This window comes from Engystomops pustulosus, chromosome 1 (genome assembly GCF_040894005.1).
Source record: "Engystomops pustulosus chromosome 1, aEngPut4.maternal, whole genome shotgun sequence".
In the NCBI taxonomy this organism is placed as follows: domain Eukaryota; kingdom Metazoa; phylum Chordata; class Amphibia; order Anura; family Leptodactylidae; genus Engystomops; species Engystomops pustulosus.
In genome coordinates, this window is record NC_092411.1 from 163,821,240 (window position 1) to 163,847,168 (window position 25,929).

The 25,929-nt window shown below is 45.6% G+C and overlaps 1 protein-coding gene across 1 annotated transcript in view; it reads right to left on the reverse strand.

Annotated features, from left to right (window-relative positions):
- LOC140121604 (phospholipid-transporting ATPase IK-like) overlaps positions 1-25,929 on the reverse strand; it is a 671,195-nt gene that overhangs the window by 80,791 nt on the left and 564,475 nt on the right. The window contains exons 20-22 of the mRNA XM_072141425.1: positions 19,428-19,503; positions 15,282-15,420; positions 13,120-13,396 (exon numbers count right to left, since the gene is read on the reverse strand). Coding sequence (XP_071997526.1) covers positions 13,120-13,396; positions 15,282-15,420; positions 19,428-19,503 — 492 coding nt within the window. The remainder of the gene's footprint in view (positions 1-13,119; positions 13,397-15,281; positions 15,421-19,427; positions 19,504-25,929) is intronic.

The following is a 25,929-nucleotide window of genomic DNA, read 5'->3' on the forward strand; positions in this document are numbered from 1 at the left end:
TATGGCGACGCAAAATCATTTGTAAGTTAAAGTGCTCAAATGTTATAAATAGAAATGGGCTAATCGATTCTAACGAAGTGGAATTCGTTTAGAATTTCAGGAAAACTTCGGTTCGGCATGAATCCGAAGTTTATGGTGATTCGTGGGAACTAATTTTTTTCCCCTTTATTAGCAAAATGGTCGCGAGCACAACGTGTTACATGGGGCAGAGAACTCTGGGAAGAAGAAAGGAACACTCGATCACATGTACAGACATGTAATCCAATCCGTGACCGGCAGGCTTATGTGATGTCACAGTCCTATAGAAACAGTCGGCCATATACAATCCCTTAATTTCACACTGTATGTTCTCTGTATGTCTCTAGCGTCTAGCTGCTTGTACTCAGTAGCTGATGGAGTGATCTTTGCTCAAAGTCCAGAGTATCCATTTTGGGGATCTGTATACCCCAAATTTCAATTATTTTTTGTTACTAAAGTAGATATCAATAAATCCGTGTCAGATCCACATAGTTGGTGGAGTGATTTTTTCTCAAAGCCAAGGGTGTCAGTTTTTGGGGTTTTGGATTCTCCAAATTTAAATTCTTTTTTGTTGCTTAAGTTGATATCGAGAAATCTGTGTCAAATCAACATAGTTAATTAATAGAGATGAGCGAGTATACTCGTCCGAGCTTGATGCTCGTTCGAGTATTAAGGTACTCGAAACGGCTCGTTGCTCGGACGAGTATTTCCCCTGCTCGAGATCGAGCATTTAATTAAAAAAACACAGTGAAGAACAGTGAAGAATAGAATAAAAACAGTGAACACAGTGAACACAGGATCATTTAAGTGAAAAACACAGTGAAAAACAAAGTGAAGAATAGATTACAGATGTTCGGCACATCTGCTTACCTGTCGGAAGATACGCGCGGACCGGTGCGAACAAAATAGTATGTGAAGAACAATATATATGTGTGAAGAAGACATTGCAGAACACGGTGAGCAGGACAGAGACACCGGGGAGCAGCACAGAGACACCGGGGAGCAGCACAGAGACACCGGGGAGCAGCACAGAGACACGGGGGCAGAGGCGGCACGGAGACATGGGGCAGCGGCAGCAGCACAGAGACATGGGGCATCGGCAGCAGCACGGAGACATGGGGCAGCGGCAGCATGGATACATGGGGCATAGGCACGGAGACATGGGGCAGCGGCAGCATGGATACATGGGGCATCGGCACGGAGACATGGAGCAGCGGCAGCATGGATACATGGGGCATAGGCACGGAGACATGGGGCAGCGGCAGCATGGATACATGGGGCATAGGCACGGAGACATGGGGCAGTGGCAGCATGGATACATGGGGCATCGGCACGGAGACATGGGGCATAGGCACGGAGACATGGGGCAGTGGCAGCATGGATACATGGGGCATCGGCACGGAGACATGGAGCAGCGGCAGCATGGATACATGGGGCATAGGCACGGAGACATGGGGCAGCGGCAGCATGGATACATGGGGCATAGGCACGGAGACATGGGGCAGCGGCAGCATGGATACATGGGGCATCGGCACGGAGACATGGGGCAGCGGCACGGAGACATGGGGCAGCGGTAGCACGGAGACATGGGGCAGCGGCACGGAGACATGGGGCAGCGGTAGCATGGAGACATGGGGCAGCGGCACGGAGACATGGGGCAGCGGCAACATGGAGACATGGGGCATCGGCACGGAGACATGGGGCAGTGGCAGCACGGAGACATGGGGCAGCGGCACGGAGACATGGGGCAGCGGCAGCATGGATACATGGGGCATAGGCACGGAGACATGGGGCAGTGGCAGCATGGATACATGGGGCATCGGCGCGGAGACATGGAGCAGCGGCAGCATGGATACATGGGGCATAGGCACGGAGACATGGGGCAGCGGCAGCATGGATACATGGGGCATCGGCACGGAGACATGGAGCAGCGGCAGCATGGATACATGGGGCATAGGCACGGAGACATGGGGCAGCGGCAGCATGGATACATGGAGCATAGGCACGGAGACATGGGGCAGTGGCAGCATGGATACATGGGGCATCGGCACGGAGACATGGGGCATAGGCACGGAGACATGGGGCAGTGGCAGCATGGATACATGGGGCATCGGCACGGAGACATGGAGCAGCGGCAGCATGGATACATGGGGCATAGGCACGGAGACATGGGGCAGCGGCAGCATGGATACATGGGGCATAGGCACGGAGACATGGGGCAGCGGCAGCATGGATACATGGGGCATCGGCACGGAGACATGGGGCAGCGGCACGGAGACATGGGGCAGCGGTAGCACGGAGACATGGGGCAGCGGCACGGAGACATGGGGCAGCGGTAGCATGGAGACATGGGGCAGCGGCACGGAGACATGGGGCAGCGGCAACATGGAGACATGGGGCATCGGCACGGAGACATGGGGCAGTGGCAGCACGGAGACATGGGGCAGCGGCACGGAGACATGGGGCAGCGGCAGCATGGATACATGGGGCATAGGCACGGAGACATGGGGCAGTGGCAGCATGGATACATGGGGCATCGGCGCGGAGACATGGAGCAGCGGCAGCATGGATACATGGGGCATAGGCACGGAGACATGGGGCAGCGGCAGCATGGATACATGGGGCATAGGCACGGAGACATGGGGCAGCGGCAGCATGGATACATGGGGCATCGGCACAGAGACATGGGGCAGCGGCACGGAGACATGGGGCAGCGGTAGCACGGAGACATGGGGCAGCGGCACGGAGACATGGGGCAGCGGTAGCATGGAGACATGGGGCAGCGGCACGGAGACATGGGGCAGCGGCAGCATGGATACATGGGGCATCGGCACGGAGACATGGGGCAGCGGCAGCATGGATACATGGGGCATCGGCACGGAGACATGGGGCAGCGGCAAGGAGACATGGGGCAGCGGCACGGAGACATCGGGGATACTTCAGTGGAAGAAGAGCAGCGGATCCCGGGACAGCGTATCTCCCGACAAGTAAGCAAATGTGCCGAACATCTGTAATCTATTCTTCACTGTGTTTTTCACTTAAATGATCCTGTGTTCACTGTTTTTATTCTATTCTTCACTGTTCTTCACATCTGCTAACTTGTCGGGAGATAATATACACGCGGAACAGTGAAGAATAGATTGCAGATGTTTGCATACATCTGCTAACTTATCAGAAGACATTCTTTTTCAATTAATTAACACATTTTATTCCCGAACCATGGTCCCTTTGAAAAATGCTCGAGTCTCCCATTGACTTCAATGGGGCTCGTTATTCGAGACGAGCACTCGAGCATCTGGAAAAGTTCGTCTCAAATAACGAGCACTCGAGCATTTTAGTGCTCGCTCATCTCTATTAATTAACCAATATGTCAGACAGAGAGGTGGCAGGTGGAGCAGGTACCGGTCGCTGCACAGTAAGGGGACGTCACAACAGGGGTGACTCTGCAAGGCCAGAACTGCCGTTGTAATCCAGCGGCAGTGTGTTGATGAATAAGGTTCTCAATTGGTTGACTAGGTCATCCACTTCCTCCCAAATGACATCTGACAACCCCAGCCAAGAGTCCATGGGGTTCGTCAGATACAACCCTTAGTTGGCATGGCCCAGGAGCAGGTCAGCGGCCTTCACCTGTCCTCAACCAGCCTCTGTCCTGTTCATTTTCCTCAGCCAGAGATCAACTCAGTGCCACTACAGAGCAATTACGAATTATTTGAGGACAGTCAGCAGCTGCTGCCACCACCTCCACACTTTGTCATTGTGCCATTCTGTGGCTTACCATGTTGCTGCCACCTCCAGAATTTTTCATTTTGCCACTCTGCGGCCTACTCATGCTGCTGCCAACTGACCGTTGTTTCCCTGGAACACCCTGTGATTTCCATAATTCTCTTTTAACCCTCCACCACTCTATGATGTTGCCACTATGTTTGGTTTTCAAATGAGTGTGAGTTATGTATATCGCGCTCCTCCAATATGATAAGATAGTTTTTTACCTTTTGTTGCGATGTTCTGCTCCCGTTCACCAACCTAGGGCGAAGGATGAGGGATAGATGCACTTTTTCTTTTCTTCTGCCACGGATCCGGAGCAGCCCCGGCCGGTGACCGCGTTCGGATGTGCGTGGATGCACTGACGAAGGAGACCGTTCTGGTCTCCGAAACGCGTAGGAAATTTGTTCCTCGTTTGTTTCCGTAGCTCCAGCGGTGACGTCACCGAAGCAGACACCGGAGAACTTCGAACAGCGTCCACGCACATCCGAACGCGGTCACCGGCCGGGGCTGCTCCGGATCCGTGGCAGAAGAAAAGAAAAAGTGCATCTATCCCTCATCCTCCGCCCTAGGTTGGTGAACGGGAGCAGAACATCGCAACAAAAGGTAAAAAACTATCTTATAATATTGGAGGAGCGCGATATACATAACTCACACTCATTTGCATTCTTTATCAATACCATGATAGGAGGTATTTAGTATATCGCAGCACCAATTAGACTCAGTTGCGCCAGTAAGCACTTGTTTCTATAAAATTTCATCTGTCAGAAGGAATGAAAAGCTTCAGGATTGATAGCCAAAAGCAGGAGTGGATACAGAACACAGAGAACATGCAATTATCCCATTTACTGTTCATCTCTGTTTTGGATCAACTCCTGTTTGTTTTTGACTTTAGCAATACTGATGGATTATTGACCGATTGAAAGCGGACACTGATGGATGAAAAGAAAGGCAAAATGATCAGTGAGGTAAAGGCAAAATTACTGCCGACACCTTCTCCTCTCTTTTTTGGGGTTTCTACATGTAGCAGCATTTAACAAAACAGGTTCTGTCGTAGTCTATGGAATCATCTGATGTCAGCGTAAAAAGAGTGCACTTTTTGATGTTATAGTGGGATCTTTGCCCTCAGCTCAGTATGTCAAATTACAAAAAAATGATATGATCCTTAAAGGGGTTTGCCCATGAAAGAAAGTTTTCAAATTTTAATCCCCTTTTGATGTTTACGGAATAAAGATAATTTTTAAGACCCTTACTATACAATTTTACTCAGTTTTATTGCTGCTTTAGCTTCAATAACTCTTTAATATCATTGTAAAATTCCAAACTATCTTAGCAGACACTTCATGAATCTTCTGTGCTATGAGATGCTGATTGCTGACATCAGGACTTAGATTATCAGGGTTAAGGTTTTATATATAGACAGGTTTTATATGAGACAGATCAGAGCTGAGAGATGATGAGACCCATGAGATGGCTATGAAACACAATGACCCTCTCAACTCTGCTAACTCACCTATAAAAGACAGAGTCAGCTCTTGTATATGCCTCTCTCTAATAAATTTACCTGTCTGCAGCTTGTAGGCCTGGTGCATGAAGTATAGTTGGATTAGTCTGTTGTGCACAGAGGGGGAAACATTAAGATGAGCAGAGAGAAAATCAGTTACCCATTCCTAGGAAAGGAATGCAAGATTTCCACCAGTCGTTCAATGGCAATAGTGAGTTGAGTAGCTTTCTCAGTGTGAGATGAATATAAAGTACAGAGATTAGACTCCTGGGTTCTTGAGTTCTACAAATACCAATTTGCGGATATGAGGAAATTGGTGTACGGGGTTAAGGAAATTGGGCCTCAAGGGTGTGCATCAATTGCAGGTATCTAAATAAAAGGACCTTTCCAGATTAAACTTCTGTTGTAAGTCTTGAAAAGGATGAAAGAAATCTGTATTATATAAATCAGCTATCGTATGTACTCCTTTGTTTTCCCATAGAGTCAAGCCTTCTAGTGTCTGCAGATGTTGTAAAGTGGGGTTATTGCACAAGAGGGTCTTTGTAATTATGTCATTAAAGTTGGTGGTAGCTTTAGCTGCCTGCCTTACTTGTTATGGTAATAGAAGTGGGGCAGGGGGTTCTAATACTGGCCACCAAGTAGATGGTGCTGGAAGTGTTAGGAAGTCTCTGACCTAATACCCAATAACTTATATATTTAAGTTGCCCAGCTATGTAGTATCAGTAGAAGTCTGGCAACATCATACCTGCCTCATCTTTTGGGCACTGTAGGGTAGAAAGACTCAATTTAGTAAAGTATTTCTTCAGGATCGGCTCTGCTGCATGCTGGAGTATTTATGAAGGATTTATGAAGGATGATAAGTATGACTAAGTTGATCCTTCCTGCCACTAAGCGGGCAGCATAATCCATGCTCTATATTTATGCCTAACATACCTCAGTAATTGTCCTGTCACATATGTGTGCAGCATCTTTTGCATTTTAATAATGGTAATCCCTGGGTATGTGAACTCTGTGACTACTTTAAGACTCTCCATATAATCTGGTCCCACCCAAGGAGAGGTGGCCAGAGGCATAAAACAGACTTGGACCAATTAACTAGTAGTATGTCCAAAACTTGTTAATAAAGGAGATAGCATTAGGTAAGGAAATAGAGATATCAGACAGAAACAAGATCATGTCATCTGAACAGAGACCAACACGGTCCTCCCTGGTGCCCTGATACAGTATGTCTTTATGAAGTTTTATAGCTAGTGCCTCTATTGCAAGTGAGAGAGCAGGCAACCTTGCCCCTGTATAGGGGAAAGGGGGAAGACAATTCTGCATTAACTAGCAATCTGCTGGTTGGGGAAAAATAAGAATATCAATCCAGGGGTTTCTCTAATAGGGTTACTTAGGGTCAGAGAAGGAAACAATAAATTATCTAGGAATCGGCAGATGTCCTCATCCCATTTTTCTAATCTAGTTTGGCAAAGGTCAGTACAGTATAAAGCTGAGCCAGTTCTGACTTGTCATAAAGATTTTTGCTTAACATATGATTGCGCCCCATAGAAGTCTGTGGTCAGTATCAGGTAGATGGGCTTAAAAAAAGTTAACTTTTGATCTGGTGTTTGATCATTAGATCTGCCTCAACCAAAAAGTGTGAATAATCACTTTAAGCATGAGTGAATTGGAGAGATTGCCTATCATAAATAATACTGGGGAGTGGTCTGAGATGCCTGGGTAGGTATTCCACATCTTGCACATGTTGCACTATGTTGGAGGAGCCTATAACGTAATCTATGCAGGAAAGTGATCTGTGGGTGGAGTTGTAGCAGGAGTACACGTGGGCGAATAGATGGCTATGTCTGCATAGATCTACCCATTCCAGTACAGAAAGTAATAAAGCTAGCCTAGTCGCATGTGTCTCGGGTGGGGGGATATTGGTATCATGGAATCTGTCCAGAATTGACAGCCCTATTGACAGACATATTATCATTGCTTGCGGGTGGGAAGTTTCAAACAGGGCTACCTGTCTTAGACACCCATTGACACTAGCAGAGGCGGAGACTCTTAAGATGATGTATGGGGCTCCATCTATGTGGGCTTTTACAAATATGTTCCAACACCCTGCAACTAGCTGTGCCTTTGCCTCCCAGCGTGCCGTTCTATGTACTAAAAATGAGACCCCCCTGGAGACCGAGTTGAGGCAAAAGTGAACTCCCCACTGTACCCATGGCTTATGCAGAAGATGATCAACGATACTTGATGCAGGCCCATGGATAGATCATCTTTGAATCAACATGGGGTGATCCTCTGCCTAGTGCAAGCCACTCATTCGCTTCTGTTGCTGACAAGAAGAACATGACTCTGTCACCATCAACCACTCGGAGATGAGTCGGAGAGACCATAGAGTAGGGGAGGTTCTTTTCCCAGAGCCTGCATTTGACTCTGGGAAATGCTGCTGAGAAATGAGCATCAGTCAAACAAGTCTCATCCATTTTTCTACAAATTCCTCTGGAGAGCGGTCCTCCACCCTCTCAGGCAAACCCTTGATTCTGATATTATTTCGCATTAGGCGATTTTCCAGATCATCAGCTTCAGAGTCTTAGATTCAGATTTAAAAGTGGAGAGAGTTTTTGGGACATTAGCAGTGTGATCTTCTACTTGCAATATTCCCTATTCTTTACAGTGAAACAGTGAATGGCTCATTAAATCAATTATGGTTCCTAAGTCTTGTCTGAGGAGGCGAACATCCACTCTCACTTTGTCCAGCTTACCAATGAGCTCTTACCTGCATTACTAGCTGCTAAAACTTGAGAATTCACCTGTTTTAGGGTGAGTTCCTTCAATTTATCTGCTGGCTAAACCGCTCCTTACTTGACCTTTAGTCTGTACTGTGTGTTAAGGTTGTGGTACGTGCTGGTCGCCTTGGTCTATGCGAGCAAATTCGTGGAGCTTGTCTACCGCGCTCAGCTTGGGAGGGCTCATGTTGTATAATAAAGTTCAGCAATGTATAGGCAAGTACTGTATCAATCTTTGTGCAACTGATAAGTTCGATTAAAAATGCTCAGTGGAAGCAGATAAAGAACAGAAGTGCACTTTGTAATTCATGCCAAGATAATTATGTAGAACAGACTTTGCAGTACCTTGAGAGTCTAGGTCATATATTGTGAAGCAGGTAAATAGAACCACCTATGCCACACAACTGTTGAGGCCTTTTTAAGGGATCAAAATCAGTTGGATGTAGCTCATCTAACACAGAGGTTCCAAATTTTTTTTGATTTCATATTGCAATCATATGCACCTATTTTTAAATTGCGGACCTCCCTAAAGCCATATTTTCTTCAGCACTGGTAAAATGAAAAGCAAGAAGCATTTACAGAGGAGGAATGTGTGCAATTCCAACAGGGATCCAATGGGTTCTGTATTTTAGTTAGGGAAAGTTCTTACAAAATAACCACCAGATGGTACAAGATCCCCCAATGGTTTCATAAGGTGTTTAAGAAAGCACCAGAAACTTGTTGGAGATGTGATAAAAATGTAGGCACCATGCTCCACATTTGGTGGTCTTGCCCAAAAATACTGATTTTTTTGAAAGTTGTTCTGGACACAATTGAACAAATGGGGGATAGTCCAAAAACCCGCTCAGGAATGATTCACAAATCATGCAGTTAACAGCAGCTAAAACTCTTAATTCCATGCAATTGGAAAACAAAAACAAAGTCCGAGAGATATCTGTATATAGATTTTAGGATATAGCCCACTAGGTGGGGGGTCTCGCTGCAGGTTCTTACGCACTTGGACACCATTGATACAGTTCTCTACAAGATAACTTCTAGGTCTAGCAATCCATACCATTTTTCTCTCTCCCACCCTACGCTCAGACACATTCCCCAGATACAATGACTTACGATAACTTCTGGATGAGCTCCACCTTGCAACATATTTTACAATGTGCTCAAAGCGCCTGTCAACTTAATATGTAACAACCCTTTTTTAACGTGATACTGGATTTGTGCTTCCATTGTAATCAATAAAAACAGTTTTAAAACAAATAACATACATTATATCTCAGTAGTCACTGGTACAATTGACAATATTTGTAGTTCAGGACGCAGCCAGTTTGTATATTAAGCCTCAGTCTCGTTTTTTGTGATCTGGCATATGTTGCTTTATATGGTTATAACTTTTGAACACTTTGGGGCAGATTTACTTACCTGTCCCGGAGCGATCCCCAAGGTGCATTCCGGGAGGAGAATGAACAGCTGCTGCAATTCACTACCAGCTGCATGTGTCGCTTCCCCGCTCAGGACTGCCGGAGTTCACCTTCTTCTTCCCGGTGTATGTAAGTGCTTTGCTTACGACACAATTTTAAATGTTAAATCCAGCGCGTTGCCCAAATCCTTTGGAGTGCCTCCCCAATTTGTGTCGCATGAAATCTGATTGCGTGCACCTCAGTCCCCGGCGAAAACTTCGGATAACCTGAAGGAAATGTGTCCGCTGGACCTTAGTAAATCAGCCCCTTTAACTTACCAAAATTATTTTGAGATTATTTATTCATGAACCGTAGCACTTCATGTTAGTGGTAAATTGTGGTTGATATATTTTGCATTTATTTATTTCTAAATTTGAAATTATATGCTTTAGAGACTAACAACTTCACCACCAAAATGTGTTATTTACTAACGTTTCCCATATCTCAACATTATGTTTTCATTATTTTTTAAAAGTCGTTAAATTCGTATATGATGCTAGAAATCTTATAAATCAGAGATTTTAATTTTTTTTACCCAAAATTTCTAAGAATTTTTTTTTTAAAGTTTGAAATCATTAGAAACCCCCTATGAGCACTGCACAGTAATGAAAACAAAATGAAGTTGAAATTGAGAATGGTCTAGTTTTTTCTGTAATACATTTATTTAGCCCTACAATGTACAAATCTCCAAATGATAAAAAGAGAAAACCCATAAATTTTGCATAACAATTTCTCCACATGTTACTTGTTTTATGGGAACACAGCAGGGCGCAAAAGGGGTGCCATGCAGAAGGAAAGGCATGCAGCTGCCAGTTTGGTCCTAAAAAACTTAGAAGATTAAGTTTCCTCATTGATGCCCTTTTAAAGTCTCCAAAAATATTGTTTTTCACTTAGTGGGGCCATGTGACTGCATTTTTGTGGGATGAGAGGTTTTTCCAGTGAAAACATTTTGCAGTTTCCATGCACCCTATTGAAAGTATAGCTTTTTTTGGGGGTGGGGGGGAGGAGTAAAAAAGCATCAATTCTGTAATGGACTTTTTACTGTTTTTTGGCTTTCACCGTATATCCTAATAAACATGTTATCTTTATTCTATGGGACAGTACAATTATGGGGATACCATAATTAGATATTTTTTCTTACTATTACTAAATTAGCAAAATGAAATAAAAATATCAAAATATTATTCTGTAGTATTTATCACTTTTTATTGCATTTTTTTGTCGGAGGAAATAGGTAAAAATCATAATTTTTGATGAGTTTATAAAACAGTTTTTTTTTACAGTGTTCAATAATATATATATATACACTCACGGGCCACTTTATTAGGTACACCATGCTAGTAACGGGTTGGACCCCCTTTTGCCTTCAGAACTGCCTCAATTCTTCGTGGCATAGATTCAACAAGGTGCTGGAAGCATTCCTCAGAGATTTTGGTCCATATTGACATGATGGCATCACACAGTTGCCGCAGATTTGTCGGCTGCACATCCATGATGCGAATCTCCTGTTCCCCCAAATCCCAAAGATGCTCTATTGGATTGAGATCTGGTGACTGTGGAGGCCATTTGAGTACAGTGAACTCATTGTCATGTTCAAGAAACCAGTCTGAGATGATTCCAGCTTTATGACATGGCGCATTATCCTGCTGAAAGTAGCCATCAGATGTTGGGTACATTGTGGTCACAAAGGGATGGACATGGTCAGCAACAATACTCAGGTAGGCTGTGCCGTTGCAACGATGCTCAATTGGTACCAAGTGGCCCAAAGAGTGCCAAGAAAATATTCCCCACACCATGACACCACCACCACCAGCCTGAACCGTTGATACAAGGCAGGATGGATCCATGCTTTCATGTCGTTGACGCCAAATTCTGACCCTACCATCCGAATGTCGCAGCAGAAATCGAGACTCATCAGACCAGGCAACGTTTTTCCAATCTTCTACTGTCCAATTTCGATGAGCTTGTGCAAATTGTAGCCTCAGTTTCCTGTTCTTAGCTGAAAGGAGTGGCACCCGGTGTGGTCTTCTGCTGCTGTAGCCCATCTGCCTCAAAGTTCGACGTGCTCTTCTGCCTACCTTGGTTGTAACAGGTGGCGATTTGAGTCACTGTTGCCTTTCTATCAGCTCGAACCAGTCTGCCCATTCTCCTCTGACTTCTGGCATCAACAAAGCATTTCTGCCCACAGAACTGACGCTCACTGGATGTTTTTTCTTTTTCGGACCATTCTCTGTAAACCCTAGAGATGGTTGTGCGTGAAAATCCCAGTAGATCAGCAGTTTCTGAAATACTCAGACCGGCCCTTCTGGCACCAACAACCATGCCACGTTCAAAGGCACTCAAATCACCTTTCTTCCCCATATTGATGCTCGGTTTGAACTGCAGGAGATTGTCTTGACCATGTCTACATGCCTAAATGCACTGAGTTGCTGCCATGTGATTGGCTGATTAGAAATTACCGTATATACTCGTGTATAAGCCGAGTTTTTCAGCACAAAAAATGTGCTGAAAAACGTCCCTTCGGCTTATACACGAGTCAATACTGACTAAAATTGACTAATAAAATAATAAACTTATATACTCACCCTCCGGTGGCCCCGATGCGCAGCGCTGCTCCCCCGATGTCATTGCGGCTCCTCTTCTGGCTTCCCGGCTGTTCTTCTTCCTTCAGCGTGCTGGGCGCCGCCATGCTCTTCTCGCGGGCGCCGCCCGCGAGAAGAACAAGACGGCGCCCAGCAAGCTGAAGCAAGAATAGGAGCCGCGATGACATCGGGGGAGCAGCGCTGCGCATCGGGACGCACGGTGAGTATATAACTTTATTTTTTACTACTGGGGGCACGGCTCTATACTACTGGGGGCACGGCTGTGCTGTATACTACTGGGGGCACGGCTCTATACTACTGGGGGCAGGCTGTGCTGTATACTACTGGGGGCAGGCTGTTCTGTATACTACTGGGGGCAGGCTGTGCTGTATACTACTGGGGGCAGGCTGTGCTGTATACTACTGGGGGCAGGCTGTGCTGTATACTACTGGGGGCAGGCTGTGCTGTATACTACTGGGGGCTGGCTGGGCTGTATACTACTGGGGGCTGGCTGGGCTGTATACTACTGGGGGCTGGCTGGGCTGTATACTACTGGGGGCTGGCTGGGCTGTATACTACTGGGGGCCGGCTGGGCTGTATACTACTGGGGGCTGGCTGGCTATATACTGGGGGGGTCTGTGACCAATGCATTTCCCACCCTCGGCTTATACTCGAGTCCATAGGTTTTCCCAGTTTTTTGTGGTAAAATTAGGGGTCTCGGCTTATACTCGGGTCGGCTTATACTGGAGTATATACGGTAAGTGTTATGATGCTCCCAAGTTTTTAAAATTTATTCTAAACATAAAAAGTTTAGTTTGGTTGAAAAAACAAATGTATACCATACATATGGAATACAGTATATGCCTGATATATTTTGAAGTGAGTTTAATCAAATACAAATGAGCGGTATTAGCTGCAACACTGTAACATTGCTGTGATCTTAACCAGTAAACTATTGCATATTAGTATATTCTTCTAGTAACAGAAAACATTTAGCTGAACTAGGTCATTAAACTTACTTTTGATCATGTTGACATCATTTGCTCCATCCCCAATTGCAAGAATAGTGGCTTTTTTGTGTTTTTTCACAAGTTGCACTATCATAGCCTTTTGTTTTGGAGTAACTCTGCAGCATATAACAGCCTGGCATTTGGTTGCCAAATCTACAAATGCATATTCTCGCATATTGGCTTCCTCTTCATTTGGATCCCTGGTTTTCTTGTAAAATCTATCTATAAGCTCACAAAAGAATCGATTGTTCTTACTATTCCAGTTGAATTTTCCTAAAATCCGGACCTGTGAAAAGAATATAATTCCTCAAATGTCAGAACTACTATCAACGGTATAAATTTATCTTAATAGAATAAACAAAGGCCAACTTCTATAATGACTTCTGTATATAATAGTTTTTCAGAACATTTTGTTTTTCAACTTAGCTTATACTTGAGTCTATTAAAAAAAACTCTGTACTCATCTTTTTGACGCCCCCCGCATGCCCCCCTCGATGCTCGGGCTCCCTGCGGGCTACGTCTCAGACATCATGATGTCAGCCGCTTGCCAACATCATAGTGTGTGCACGGCCATTGGTTTGTGCGATGCAGAGCGCAGGGACACAGAGCTGGATCATTGCAAGGAGGAGGACCTGCGGGGGGCAACAGAAAAATGAGTACAGAAGTTATATTTTTTTCTTTTAGGCTGGGAATTCCTCTTGCAGGTGTGGTGGCTATATACTGGGACAGGGCTGCTGGCTATATACTGAGGGCAATGCCTGCTGGCTATATACTGAGGGCAGGGGCTGGTGGCTATTTACTGATGGCAGGGGCTGTTGGCTATATACTAGGGGCCATATTGCTATATACTGGTGGCATGGGTGGGTAGCTTTGCATTTCCCACCCTAGGCTTATATTTGAGTCAATAGATTTTCCCAGTTTCTTGTGTTAAAATTAGGTACCTTGGCTTATACTCGAGTATATATGGTAAATGTAACTGGATGTAATTTGGATAAAATATCATTGAAATAATTCTGTGCATATTGAGCACTAAATGACCCTTGACACATTACCCTAGCAACTTTGCAAGGGTAATTGATTGATTAACTGAATACAGATATTTAATCAAACAAAGTTAAAAGGCACAAACAACATATAATATACTAGAACTGCTATGGAGGGTCCTATCTGAAATTTTGAAAACATTTGTTCTTTTCGAATAATTATGGATTTTTACTATGTTTAGTACACCATTCTTTGTTGTGGACATACTGGGGCACATTTATCAAAAAAGTGCAGTCTGTCCTGCAGTTTGTCTGTGTAGTGTGCAGAGGGATCCAGATTACTAATTTCTGGTGCACGTTCTCCATGAATCTGGCACCCTGGTACTGCTCCGACAGAGTGCGCCAACTTTTTTTGGTGCACCTTTAACATAATGATAAATGTTGTGCACGGTGGTACACCAGCACGCCCCTTTCAGTGACAAAATTTGTGTTGTGTGAAAAATAGTACAGCCGAGACACATATGTGGAGCGGACAGTTCTTAAATACATGTGCAAACAGATTGCACATAAAAGAATGTGCAAAGTCCAACAGAAAGCTTTCACAAGTAAATGTGCCCCACTGTATTTAGTTCAGGGCATCTAAATTCGATTTGGACTGATAGACTGCATACTGGTAGACTCTAATTTTTACATTAACGCAGTACACACTGACAATCTGAATAAAATGGAGATCTGAATAAAATGGGTGAATATTTTTAATTGGTCCAGTGTAGTGACGGATAACCTTTTAGAGACAGTACTGTCTAATAGCAGAATTATTCGAGTTGCTCGTGGCAACCAATAAGAGTTAATCATTAATTTAATAAACAGCTGTGGGAAAATGAAACCTGAGTTCTAATGAGGTAACATGGTCAACTAGAACAGTTCTGCTATCAGACACTTCTGAAAAATATCCCCTGGAATCTCCAAACTGTACCACAAAACCCACTTATTTTAATTGCTAACACTGTAATTTATTCTAAATACTTAGATTTTACTGTAGAAAAAAAGATTTTTGCGTCACAATTTTACGCATATGCACTCATTTAGGTCTGGCTATGAATGCTGAAATTTAAGGGATCTAGTCGCAGCACTGGTACAGATTTTTTTTTAATGCTTTTTGCCATTTTAAAAAAGTATGGTATTTACCATGAAGTCTCCAGTCACCACAAGAGCCATCTTTCTGGCCAGCAAACTACCGATGTGTGCTTTAAAGATGCTGTTACCCAGAAGATCTTGCCCACTGCCAAACTTATTGTTGTGTTCCCAATAATCATCCAGAATATCACTGACGCAAGAAAAAAATTGTTATGGTAAAACAACATATATCAACACAATTACATTGAGCATTTGTTTGCAAAAAAAAAATCTACCACAAATTTTTGCTTTATTTACCATTAAATCTATCATTAATTAATCCACTATTAATCTATTATTGGTAGCTCTTAACAGCTTGACTACAGCTATGTTAGAAGCCATGCTCCTGTACTTTAGGCATAAGATATACTATTGCATTTACTGGCTCAGGCTCTGAGGTCTCTGGCTATTATATGACCCACAAAGCAATTGCAACTGCCTTCATACTTATATTTTCCAGAGAATCTAGAGCCCAGAGGGGTTCTTGAATTGTCCCCTGGAGCACAGGGAGGTGGGAGAACAGGATGAGTCTCTACTATTCATCAATTTATGACCTTTGTTTACATGCTCCTGTGCACAGAGAACCTATGCACTGCAATAAAGCAAGCATCAGAGAATATTAATGAATTAGTGAGCATTCAGGGATAATTATTAACCCATTAAGGACGCAGCCTGTTTGTACGTTAAGGCTCAGCCATTTTTTTTTTTTAATTGACCAGTGTCTATTCCTGTGGTTATAACTTTTCAAAACTTTAAGATATCCCTGTTATTTCGAAATTGCTTTCTTGTGGGACATTGTAGTTTATGTTAGTAGTATCATTTCGGTGATCAGTTTCTTTTTGGGAGGGGCAAAAATGTAATATTTTAGGAAAAATTTGAAAAACATTTAACACACAGTACTCGGTCGCTGCATAGTGCTCGGCTCTTGTGCCTTCTGAGCTTTTACACTGGCAGCGACGTAGGGAGACCACTCTGATTTTTCCTAACACTGACACATGCCGCAGTTTGTCTGCAAGAGAGGCACTTGAAAAGGGTAGTAGTAATATAAAAATTATCCAGAAAGTAACTCTGGTCCAAAAGTGGGTGCACCAAATTCCAGACTAACTTCCAGCAATTCCCAGGAACGAGCAGCATTCTCGGGGCACTATTCTAGTGTGCTTCCCTTGATATACCTTGAAATCACAAGTGTATCTGGATGCACTCTCACACCGCTTATATATCTTCACCCCATACCTTGCCCTCTTATTGGGCAGGTACTGCCGGAACTGAAGTCTCCCTTTGAAATGTACCAGGGACTCATCAATAGATATGTGCCTTTCGGGGGTATGCAGGGTGTATATCGTTATTATAGGGGGACTGTATATAGTTAGTACAGGGGGTTTGTATATAGTTACAAGGGGGCTCTATATAGTTATAGGGGGACTGTATATAGTTTTTATAGAGGGACTGTATATGATTATTATAGGGGGTGTATATAGTTATTATAGGGGGTGTATATAGTGATTACTGGGAGCTGTATGTAGTGATTGCTGGGGGAGCTGTATATAGTGAATGCTGGGGGAGCTGTATATAGTTATTTCTGGGGAGCAGTATATTGTGATTGCTGGGGGATCTGTATATAGTGATTGCTGGGGGAGCTGTAGATAATGATTGCTGGGGGAGCTGTATATAGTGCTGAAAAACTCAGCTTATACACAAGTATATACGGTAATAGTTTGAAGGGTGTAGTTTTTAAAATGTTGTGATTTATGTGGTGGACTTTTAAAACCCCTATAAAAGGTGGAATATTGATGTTTGATTTATAAGCCTCATAACATAAATAGAAAATCATATTAAAATGTGATGACATAAAGAAGTGATATGGTTAATGTTAGTTAGCACCTAATTTTGTAATTCATTGTACAGTACAGTACAACATGTCTTGAAAAATCACATGGTTAAGTTAAAGGGTACCTGTTAGAGATGAGCGAGCACTAAAATGCTCGACTGCTCGTTACTTGGGTCGAACTTTTCCCAATGCTCGTATCGAAAAACGAACCCCATTGAAGTCAATGGGAGACTTGAGCATTTTTCACTGAAAGAACACATTGAAAGAACACTAAAGAAGAACACATTGCAGATGTTTGCAGATGTTTTCACTGAAAGAACACATTGAAAGAACGCAGTGAAGAACACATTGCAGATGTTTCGTACATCTGCTAACTTATCGTAAGACACGCATGCCGAACGGTGTTCTTCACAATAGTATATAAAGAAAAATATGTGTGAAGAATACATTGCAGATGTTTCCATACATCTGCAATGTGTTCTTCACACATAATGTTGTGAAGAATACCGTTCAGCGCACGTGTCTTCCGATAATTTAGCAGATGTTCGGAACATCTGCAATGTGTTTTACACTGTTCTTTCTGTGCTCGGGCTGGACTGTGATGTTATCAAAGTCGGACTATTGGTCCTGCTCCAGCCTGCTCCGCTCCAACCTGCACTTCAGCTCCTGCTCCTCTCCTCCATGCCCGCTCCGTTTCACTCCAGCCCCTGCTCTGTTCCCTCATGCCCGCTCCAGCCCCCGCTCAGCTCCACTTCAGCCTCCGCTCCTATATGCCTGATCCAGCGTCGGCGCTTGTGTCTTCGGCTAAGTTAGCAAATGTTCGGAACATCTGCAGTGTGTTCTTCACTGTGTTCTTTCACTGTGTTCTTCACTTAAATGATCCTGTGTTCACTGTGTTTACTGTTTTAATTGTATTCTTCACTGTTCTTCACTGTCTTCCGACAGTTCCGAGTACTCTAATACCTGAAAGAGCATCAAACTTAGGCGAGTATACTTGCTCATCTCTAGTACCTTTTATTGAGGGACATTTATCAGGGCATGTACATCAGTTTTCAGACATACAAACCCTAGTGAACCACAAGCAATTGTGATTAATTTCTCCCTTATGCTGTGGCATGAAGGGGGCTGACTAGCAGGGAATGGATTCCAGCCTGAAAGGTCTCTGGTAGTAGCACATTATTACACCAGACAGGGCCTGCAGCTCACAACTTCATGCAACTCACCAAATAGTTTGACGTACCACTCTCACGAACTGGGAAAAGCAGCACATGCATCTCTCTCCTCTGATGCAATCTCTCTCCTCTGTCTTAAGCTACATTCACATTAACGTGTGCCCACCATAACGTAGCACAGCAGGCACACGCTGGTACATGCCGTTCCAGCATGGACGCGGCCATGTTTTCTTCGTGGCCGCGCATACTATGACGTCAGCAGCGGCCGTGTCATAGTATGCGCATGCTAGAAGAAAACATGGCTGCGTCCATGCCAGAAGAGAGAAGAGGAGCCGCGGAGAAGAAAGAAGACGGGACGCGCTGACATCGGGGACATCGGTAAGCCGCGCTGACATCGGAGGGTGAGTATTTAAGTTTATTTTTTTAAGAGCCGTGGGGGCAGGCTGCTGTATACTACTAGGGGCTGCTGTATACTACTAGGGGCTGCTGTATACTTCTAGGGGCTGCTGTATACTTCTAGGGGCTGCTGTATACTACTGCTGTATACTACTAGGGGCTGCTGTATACTACTAGGGGCTGCTATATACTACTAGGGGCTTGCTGTATACTACTAGGGGCTGCTGTATACTACTAGGGGCTGCTATATGCTACTAGGGGCTGCTATATACTACTAGGGGCTTGCTGTATACTACTAGGGGCTGCTGTATACTACTAGGGGCTTGCTGTATACTACTAGGGGCTGCTATATGCTACTAGGGGCTGCTGTATACTACTAGGGGCTGCTGTATACTTCTAGGGGCTGCTGTATACTACTAGGGGCTTGCTGTATACTACTAGGGGCTTGCTGTATACTACTAGGGGCTGCTGTATACTACTAGGGGCTGCTGTATACTACTAGGGGCTGCTATATACTACTAGGGGCTGCTGTATACTACTAGGGGCTTGCTGTATACTACTAGGAGCTTGCTGTATACTACTATGGGCTTGCTGTATTCCCACCCTCGGCTTATACTCAAGTCAGTAGTTTTTCCCAGTTTTGGTGGTAAAATTAGGGGTCTCGGCTTGTACTCGGGTCGGCTTATACTCGAGTATATACGGTAAATATTATTATAAAATGTATTCACATATAGCTAGAGATTTAAAGTATTTAAATGTTACCAAATCTGCTCTTCTGTCAAAATTTCCATGTCATCCGATAGCAATCGGCATGCAAACCCTATATTGATTGCAGTTTCTGTTGGAAAAGCAGAGGGTTTAAAGATCATACTGGAAAATTCTCTACTTTTGAAACAAAAAGACATTTAAAGCACAGCTGTAATTTTTTTTCACAAATAAATAGCTCTTAGGATGTAGAAGAACTTTGCCTATTATCATGATTACCTATACCCTGTAGTCTATTTATCTTCAGTTTAGATGGGCTGCAGGCAAGGAGTAATGTTTGTCAATCCTCGGCACCAGCCACCACTGGCATTAACCCAGTGGGCAGATTTATCAAGCTGTCTGAAAGTCAGAATAATTCTAGTTGGCCACAGCAACCAATCACTGCTCAGTTTCATTTTACCAGTAATTGTGAATATTTTAAAGGGGAGCTGTGATTGGTTGCCATGGGCAACTAGAAATATTCTGACTTCCAGACAGATTAATAAATCTGACCCAATGTGCAGTTAAAATAATGTAACCTTGTGTCATTTGTGAGGCGCATTTTGTGACTGATAGCATTATGCAGTGCACATTTACATAAAATTTGTGTAATGTTGCACTTCCTGCTAAGAAAAGTAGTAGGGGCTGGGAACTTCATACTGTGGGACATCTGCCGCCATAAGATCTGAAAAGCTGTCCGTCTCTACTAGCCTGAATGGGAGCAATAATTTAGAAATGCTTCTCAGGAGTTAAGCTCATGTTTAGCTTTCCCTCAATAATTTAGAGAACTGAACAGGTGTGGATAGGCTTGGTGACATTGGTGCTGCTGGTGGTGATAGTAGCATCACATCCTACCTTAGTGGAGCTGGGCCAAATGAAGCAACAGGAGCCTTAGTTGTTTCCAAGATTTTTTGGCATCTCAGACACTTTTTTGGCCATCTCAGCTCATGTTTACTTAACAGTTGCTGGGTTTTACATGAGGTGCTCTGATTGTAACGGCTTTGACCATGCTCTGTTAACTAATGACAAAGCCTGTAAAGGACATGTGTTTTCACTGAATAGATTAAAGACATAAAAAAATAACTTTCATTAATATTGTTTAAAAAAAATGCCAAAGTAACCTTGTAAAAGGATCAAGGGAACGTAGGAGACAAAGGGACGTAGGAGACACTGGAATGTAGGAGACACTGGAAAGCAGGAGACACTGGAACGCAGGAAAATCGCAATAAAGCTTTCTCTCAGGCTATGAGGCACAAAGATCTGGCAGGGTGTGATGGGAGAGGCAGGTTTAAATAGCTGTATGGGAAATGGCCAGCGCCAATTAATGGGGCATTGGCCCTTTAAATTTTCTGAGGCTGCCGCGCATGCATTCTAAGACACGGGGACGCGCACGCACGGAGCGTTGACGGGATTTGGGAGCGGGGACATGTATGTGGCACTGGTGCTGCGCCTGCGGGGAACAAGGGGCATTGGTAAGCCCACGATATGAGTCGCAGGACCACCCGTGACAGTATCCCCCCCCCCCCCACATCGGCCTCCCCCTCTTCTTGAGCTGGAGGAATCTCAGCAGAAGATCACGGTCCAGGATATTGTCCTCTGGCTTCCATGACCTCTCTTCTGGCCAGAACCCCTTCCAATAGACCAAGAAGAACCGCTTCCCCCTTACCGTCTTCATGTCAAGGATGTACTTTACCTCATAGGTGTCAGTGGAGTCAGCCACAGGGGTGGGAGGAGGTACTTGCCGGGAGAAGTGTATTAGGATGACAGGCTTGAGCAGGGAGACATGGAAGGAGTTCGGGATGCGCATGGGAGGAAGGCGCAACTTGTAGGATACCGGATTGATACGGGGCAGGACCTCGAAAGGACCCAAGAATCAAGGACCAAGCTTACCCGGGTACCCGGGTATCTTTATCCGGATGTACCTGGAGGATAACCAGACCTTGTCCCCAGGAGAGAAGATGGGAGGGGGCCTGCATCTCTTGTAGGCCTGGATTTTGGTGGGGGCATATGCCCAAAGTAGAGATTGATGAGTCTGTTTCCAGACGGAACTGAGGTCCTGCACCAATTCTTCCACCGCAGGAACATCCGAGGGAACTGAGAGAGGGAGTGGCGGGCATGGAATTCTTCCATAGACAATAAAGAATGGGGCTGCACCAGCAGATTCCGAGTCCAGAGAGTTGTTGGAGAACTCTGCCCATGGCAATAAAGTGGACAAGTCGTCCTGACGGGCAGAGATGAAATGACGAAGGTAGCATCCCAGAGTCTGGTTAACCCTCTCCACTTGTCCATTGGACCGAGGGTGGTAAGCTGAAGAGAACTCCAGAAGTGGGAAACAAACTGAACTCCACGATCAGAGACAATGTGCAGAGGGAGACCATGTAGCCGGCAGATATGTTGGAAGAAGAGGATGGCAAGAAGTGGGGCAGATGGTAAACCTGGAAGAGGGACAAAATGAGACATCTTCGAAAACCGGTCTGTCACCACCCAGATGACAGTATTGTTCTAGGAGGATGGAAGGTCTGTGACAAAGTCCATAGCCCTGTGTGACCACGGGCGACTGGGTGTCGGCAACAGAAGTAAGAGACTAGCCAGTTTTAGACGAGAAGGCTTATTACGGGCACAGGAGGTGCAGGATCTCACAAAGTCCTGAACATCTTTGACCAAGTCAGGCCACCAGTAGTAGCGGGAAATGGGGCCACAAAGTGTTGCACCCCTGGATGCCCAGCCAGACGTGAAGAATGTCCCCAAAACAAAATCCTCTTCCGCAGAGAAGGTCCGACATAAGTCTTGCCAGGGGGTAGCTGCAGAAGATCCACAGGAGCGGCTGCAACCAACTGTTATGGAGAAATGATATGCTGAGGAACTGGCTCTTCTCCAACAACATCTGAGGCACGGGAATGGGCATTAGGCTTGATATTCTTCTCTACAGGTCGGAAGTGGATCATAAGGTTGATACAGGAGAAGAGTAGTGACCAACGGGGTTGCCTGGGATTAAGACGTTGAGCTGTCTGGAGGTACGAGAGGTCCTTATGATCTGTGTAAACACAGACTGGATGGGGAGCCCCCTCCAAAAGATATCGCCTTTCTTCCAGGGCAAGTTTGATAGCCAAAAGTTCTTTATCTCCAATAGAGTAGTTTTTCTCCGCGGGAGAAAAAGTTTTGGAAAAGAAGCTGCACATGAGCGTTCGGCCCCTAGCCCCCTTCTGGGTAAGCACAGCCCCTGCACCGACAGAAGATGCGTTCACCCCCAGGAGCCATGGCAAAGGCGGACTTTAACTCTGCAAAGGCTTCTTCAGCTGCTGAGGGCCAAAAGAGTGGATTGGCGCCCTTCCTGGTGAGTGCCACGATAGGAGCGACTAGAGTAGAAAAATGTGGGACAAACTGCCGGTAGTAGTTTGCGAAGCCCAGGAACCTCTAAATGGCTCGAAGACCTTCTGGACGTGGCCGCTGCAGAACTGCAGATAGTTTAGTAGGATCTATCTGCAGCCCTTTGGCGGAGATGAAGTAGCCAAGAAAAGGGAGACTCCGTTGGTTGAAGAGACACCTCTCGAGCTTGGCATAAAGACGATTAGCCCAAAGGCGGGCAAGGACTTGTCATACTTGAGACTGGTGGGTCTCGAGGTCTGGAGAGAACACCAAGATGTCATCTAGGTAGACCACTACACATGTATACAGAAGGTCTCTGAAGATGTCATTGGCGAACTCCTGGAAGACAGCTGGACCATTACACAGTCCAAATGGCATCACAGGGTACTCGAAATGACCATCTCAGGTGTTAAATGCTGTCTTCCATTCGTCTCGCTTGCGGATCCGGATGAGATTGTAGGCCCCACGAAGGTCCAGCTTAGAGAAAATTTTGGAACCTCACAGGTGGTCAAATAGCTCAGTGATCAATGGCAGAGGGTAGCGGTTTTAACCGTGATCTTGATAACTCCATGATAATCAACGCAAGGACACAAGGAGCCATGCTTCTTGGTAACAAAGAAGAATCCTGCACAGGAGAGGAGGACTTCTGTATGAAACCTCTTTGCAGGTTCTCCTTGATATTCTCCCACATGGACATGGTCTCGGGAACGGAGAGCGGTTACACCCGATCTCGGGGAGGAGAAGTACCCGGCAACAACTCAATAGGGCAACTGTAGGGACAATGCGGCAGCAAAGTCTCAGACTGCTTCTTTGAGAACACGTTGGAGAAGTACTGGTAGCCAGTTGGTAAACCTTCCAAGGGCTCCGGGGACACGCAGCAGACCTATACAGGTACAGACAGAGACGCCACCATACAGCGGGACCGGCACTCTGGACCCCAATGAAGGATCTCCCCTGTTATCCAGTTGAGAACTGGTGCATGGAGCTGCAACCATGGAAGACCCAACAGGATAGAGGACGTGGAGCGAGGAAGCACATAAAAGGACAGTCTCTCCTTGTGCAGCACACCGCCCTGCAAGGATAGAGGCTTGGTGCGGTACAGGACCGGGTCAGAGAGGATTTGGCCACTTATAGAGGAGATGATGAACGGCTTCTCGAGGCGAACCATTGGGATGTGATGCCAGGAGACCACAGCGGCATCCATGAAATTCCCTGTGGAACCGGAGTTCAAGAAAACGGAGGCTTGGATCTGGGAACCGGTGCCAAAGCTGAGAAGCACTAGAATCATCAGGGGTGGAGAAGCTTTCCTTACACCTAGGGATGCTTCTCCCAAGAACCCTAGGTGTTGGCATTTCCCGGACGCTGGGGACGGATAGGACAAGACCCGATGAAGTGCTCCAGACTGGCACAATATAGGCAGAGGTTACTCTGGCATTTTCTGATGTGTTCCTGGGAAGAGAGTCTAGCTCTGTCCACCTCCATAGGCTCCACTGCAGATGGTACGACCAGAGGCTGGAGTGGTCTTTGGAAGGCCGGAGCCAGGCGAGGAGGGTGTCGTGGATGGACTTGGGGTTGCTCAAAGCGTGATTCCTCAGCACGCTCCCTAAACCGCATTTCTATCTGGGTGGCCAAGGTGATGAGACCACTCAGCGTAGACGGCAGATCACGATCGGCCTGAGCGTCCTTAACATGAGAGGTGAGACCCTTTTTGAAGCTGCGGACAGAGCTGCAGAACTGGACTGAATAATCTACCATGGAGGAATCCCCCTGACGTAGATTAAGTAAGTAAGACTTGGAGGAGGAGGCCCAAGACGGTTCTTCGAACACGGACCGGAATTCAGACAAAAAGGCTGCGAGAGAAGCCGTAACTGGGTTGTTTCTGTCCCAAAGGGGAGAGATGCCACCTGAATTGCTCCGTTATGAATTGGGACGGCATATGTTCTATGTGCAGGGAGCACTGAATTATAAAGCTCCTGCACATCTTGGAATCGCCATTGTACTTGCTGGGCATGGACAACCGAAGTCTAGGTTCAACGGCAGGTAGACAAGCAGGAGTGGTAGGAGTCGCAAGAGCAGCATCAGGAATCTGTTGCTGTTGCTGGTTAGCTAGCAGTTGTGGCAGCATGGTGGTGACTTGCTCCAGCTGATCACGTCGTGCAGCAACCTGCCGAGATTGGTGGATCACGATGGTGGCAAGATCAGGCTTACTGGGAGACGGAACCTAGGCGGGATCCATGGCCAGATCTTACTGTCAAGCTTGAGGGTTGTGGATCCTCTGGACCACTGCAGATGATGACACAAGCCACTACCTGGGACCGGAGTCTAAGTGGTACCCGGTTTTCACCAGAGCCCGCCGCAAAGTGGGTTAGACAAGCTGCGGCATGGTACCACCAGGTCATTCCTCAGTTGTGACTTGTATGCAGTGGCGGCAAAGGTTGAGGTACAGGAACGGCAGACAATTTCGTGGTCAGGTCCAGGCACAGGATCAGGGCGGGTGGCAGCGATGCAACGCCAGAGTCCAATCCGGAGTCAGCAACAGGAGGTCCAAGCAGATGGGTATGGGAACACGGCACACAGGACAGCAGCACGGAGGAACACTGGTACACAGGAACACAGAGGGACTCAGGTAGACACAGGAACACGGAGGGACTAAGGAACGCAGGAGACATAGGAATGTAGGAGACACTGGAATGCAGGAAAATCGCAATGGAGCTTTCTCTCAGGCTGTGAGGCACAAAGATCCTTCAGGGTGTGATGGGAGAGGCAGGTTTAAATAGCTGTATAGGAAATGGCCAGCGCCAATTAATGGTGCGCTGGCCCTTTAAATTTTCTGAGGCTGCCGCGCACGTCCCCGTGGTGCAACTGAGGAAGAGACAACAACGCGAAACGCGTGTTGGGGAGATATTGACCACAGCCCAGGACCCAGGAGTCTTTCTTGAATGGGTAACTAATCTCTATACGTTGATGTATACTGAGCACGATTACAACATGGCAATGGTGACATAATGATTTTTATGCTGGAAGAGTAATGTTTACCCATTAGTATTTATATATATTTTGCACTTGCACTTTTTTCCTCAATATATTCCCTGGGTTTTAATCAGGCTAGATGGCAATATAGTCTATTTTGGAGTACCATCAGTGATGTTTTTTA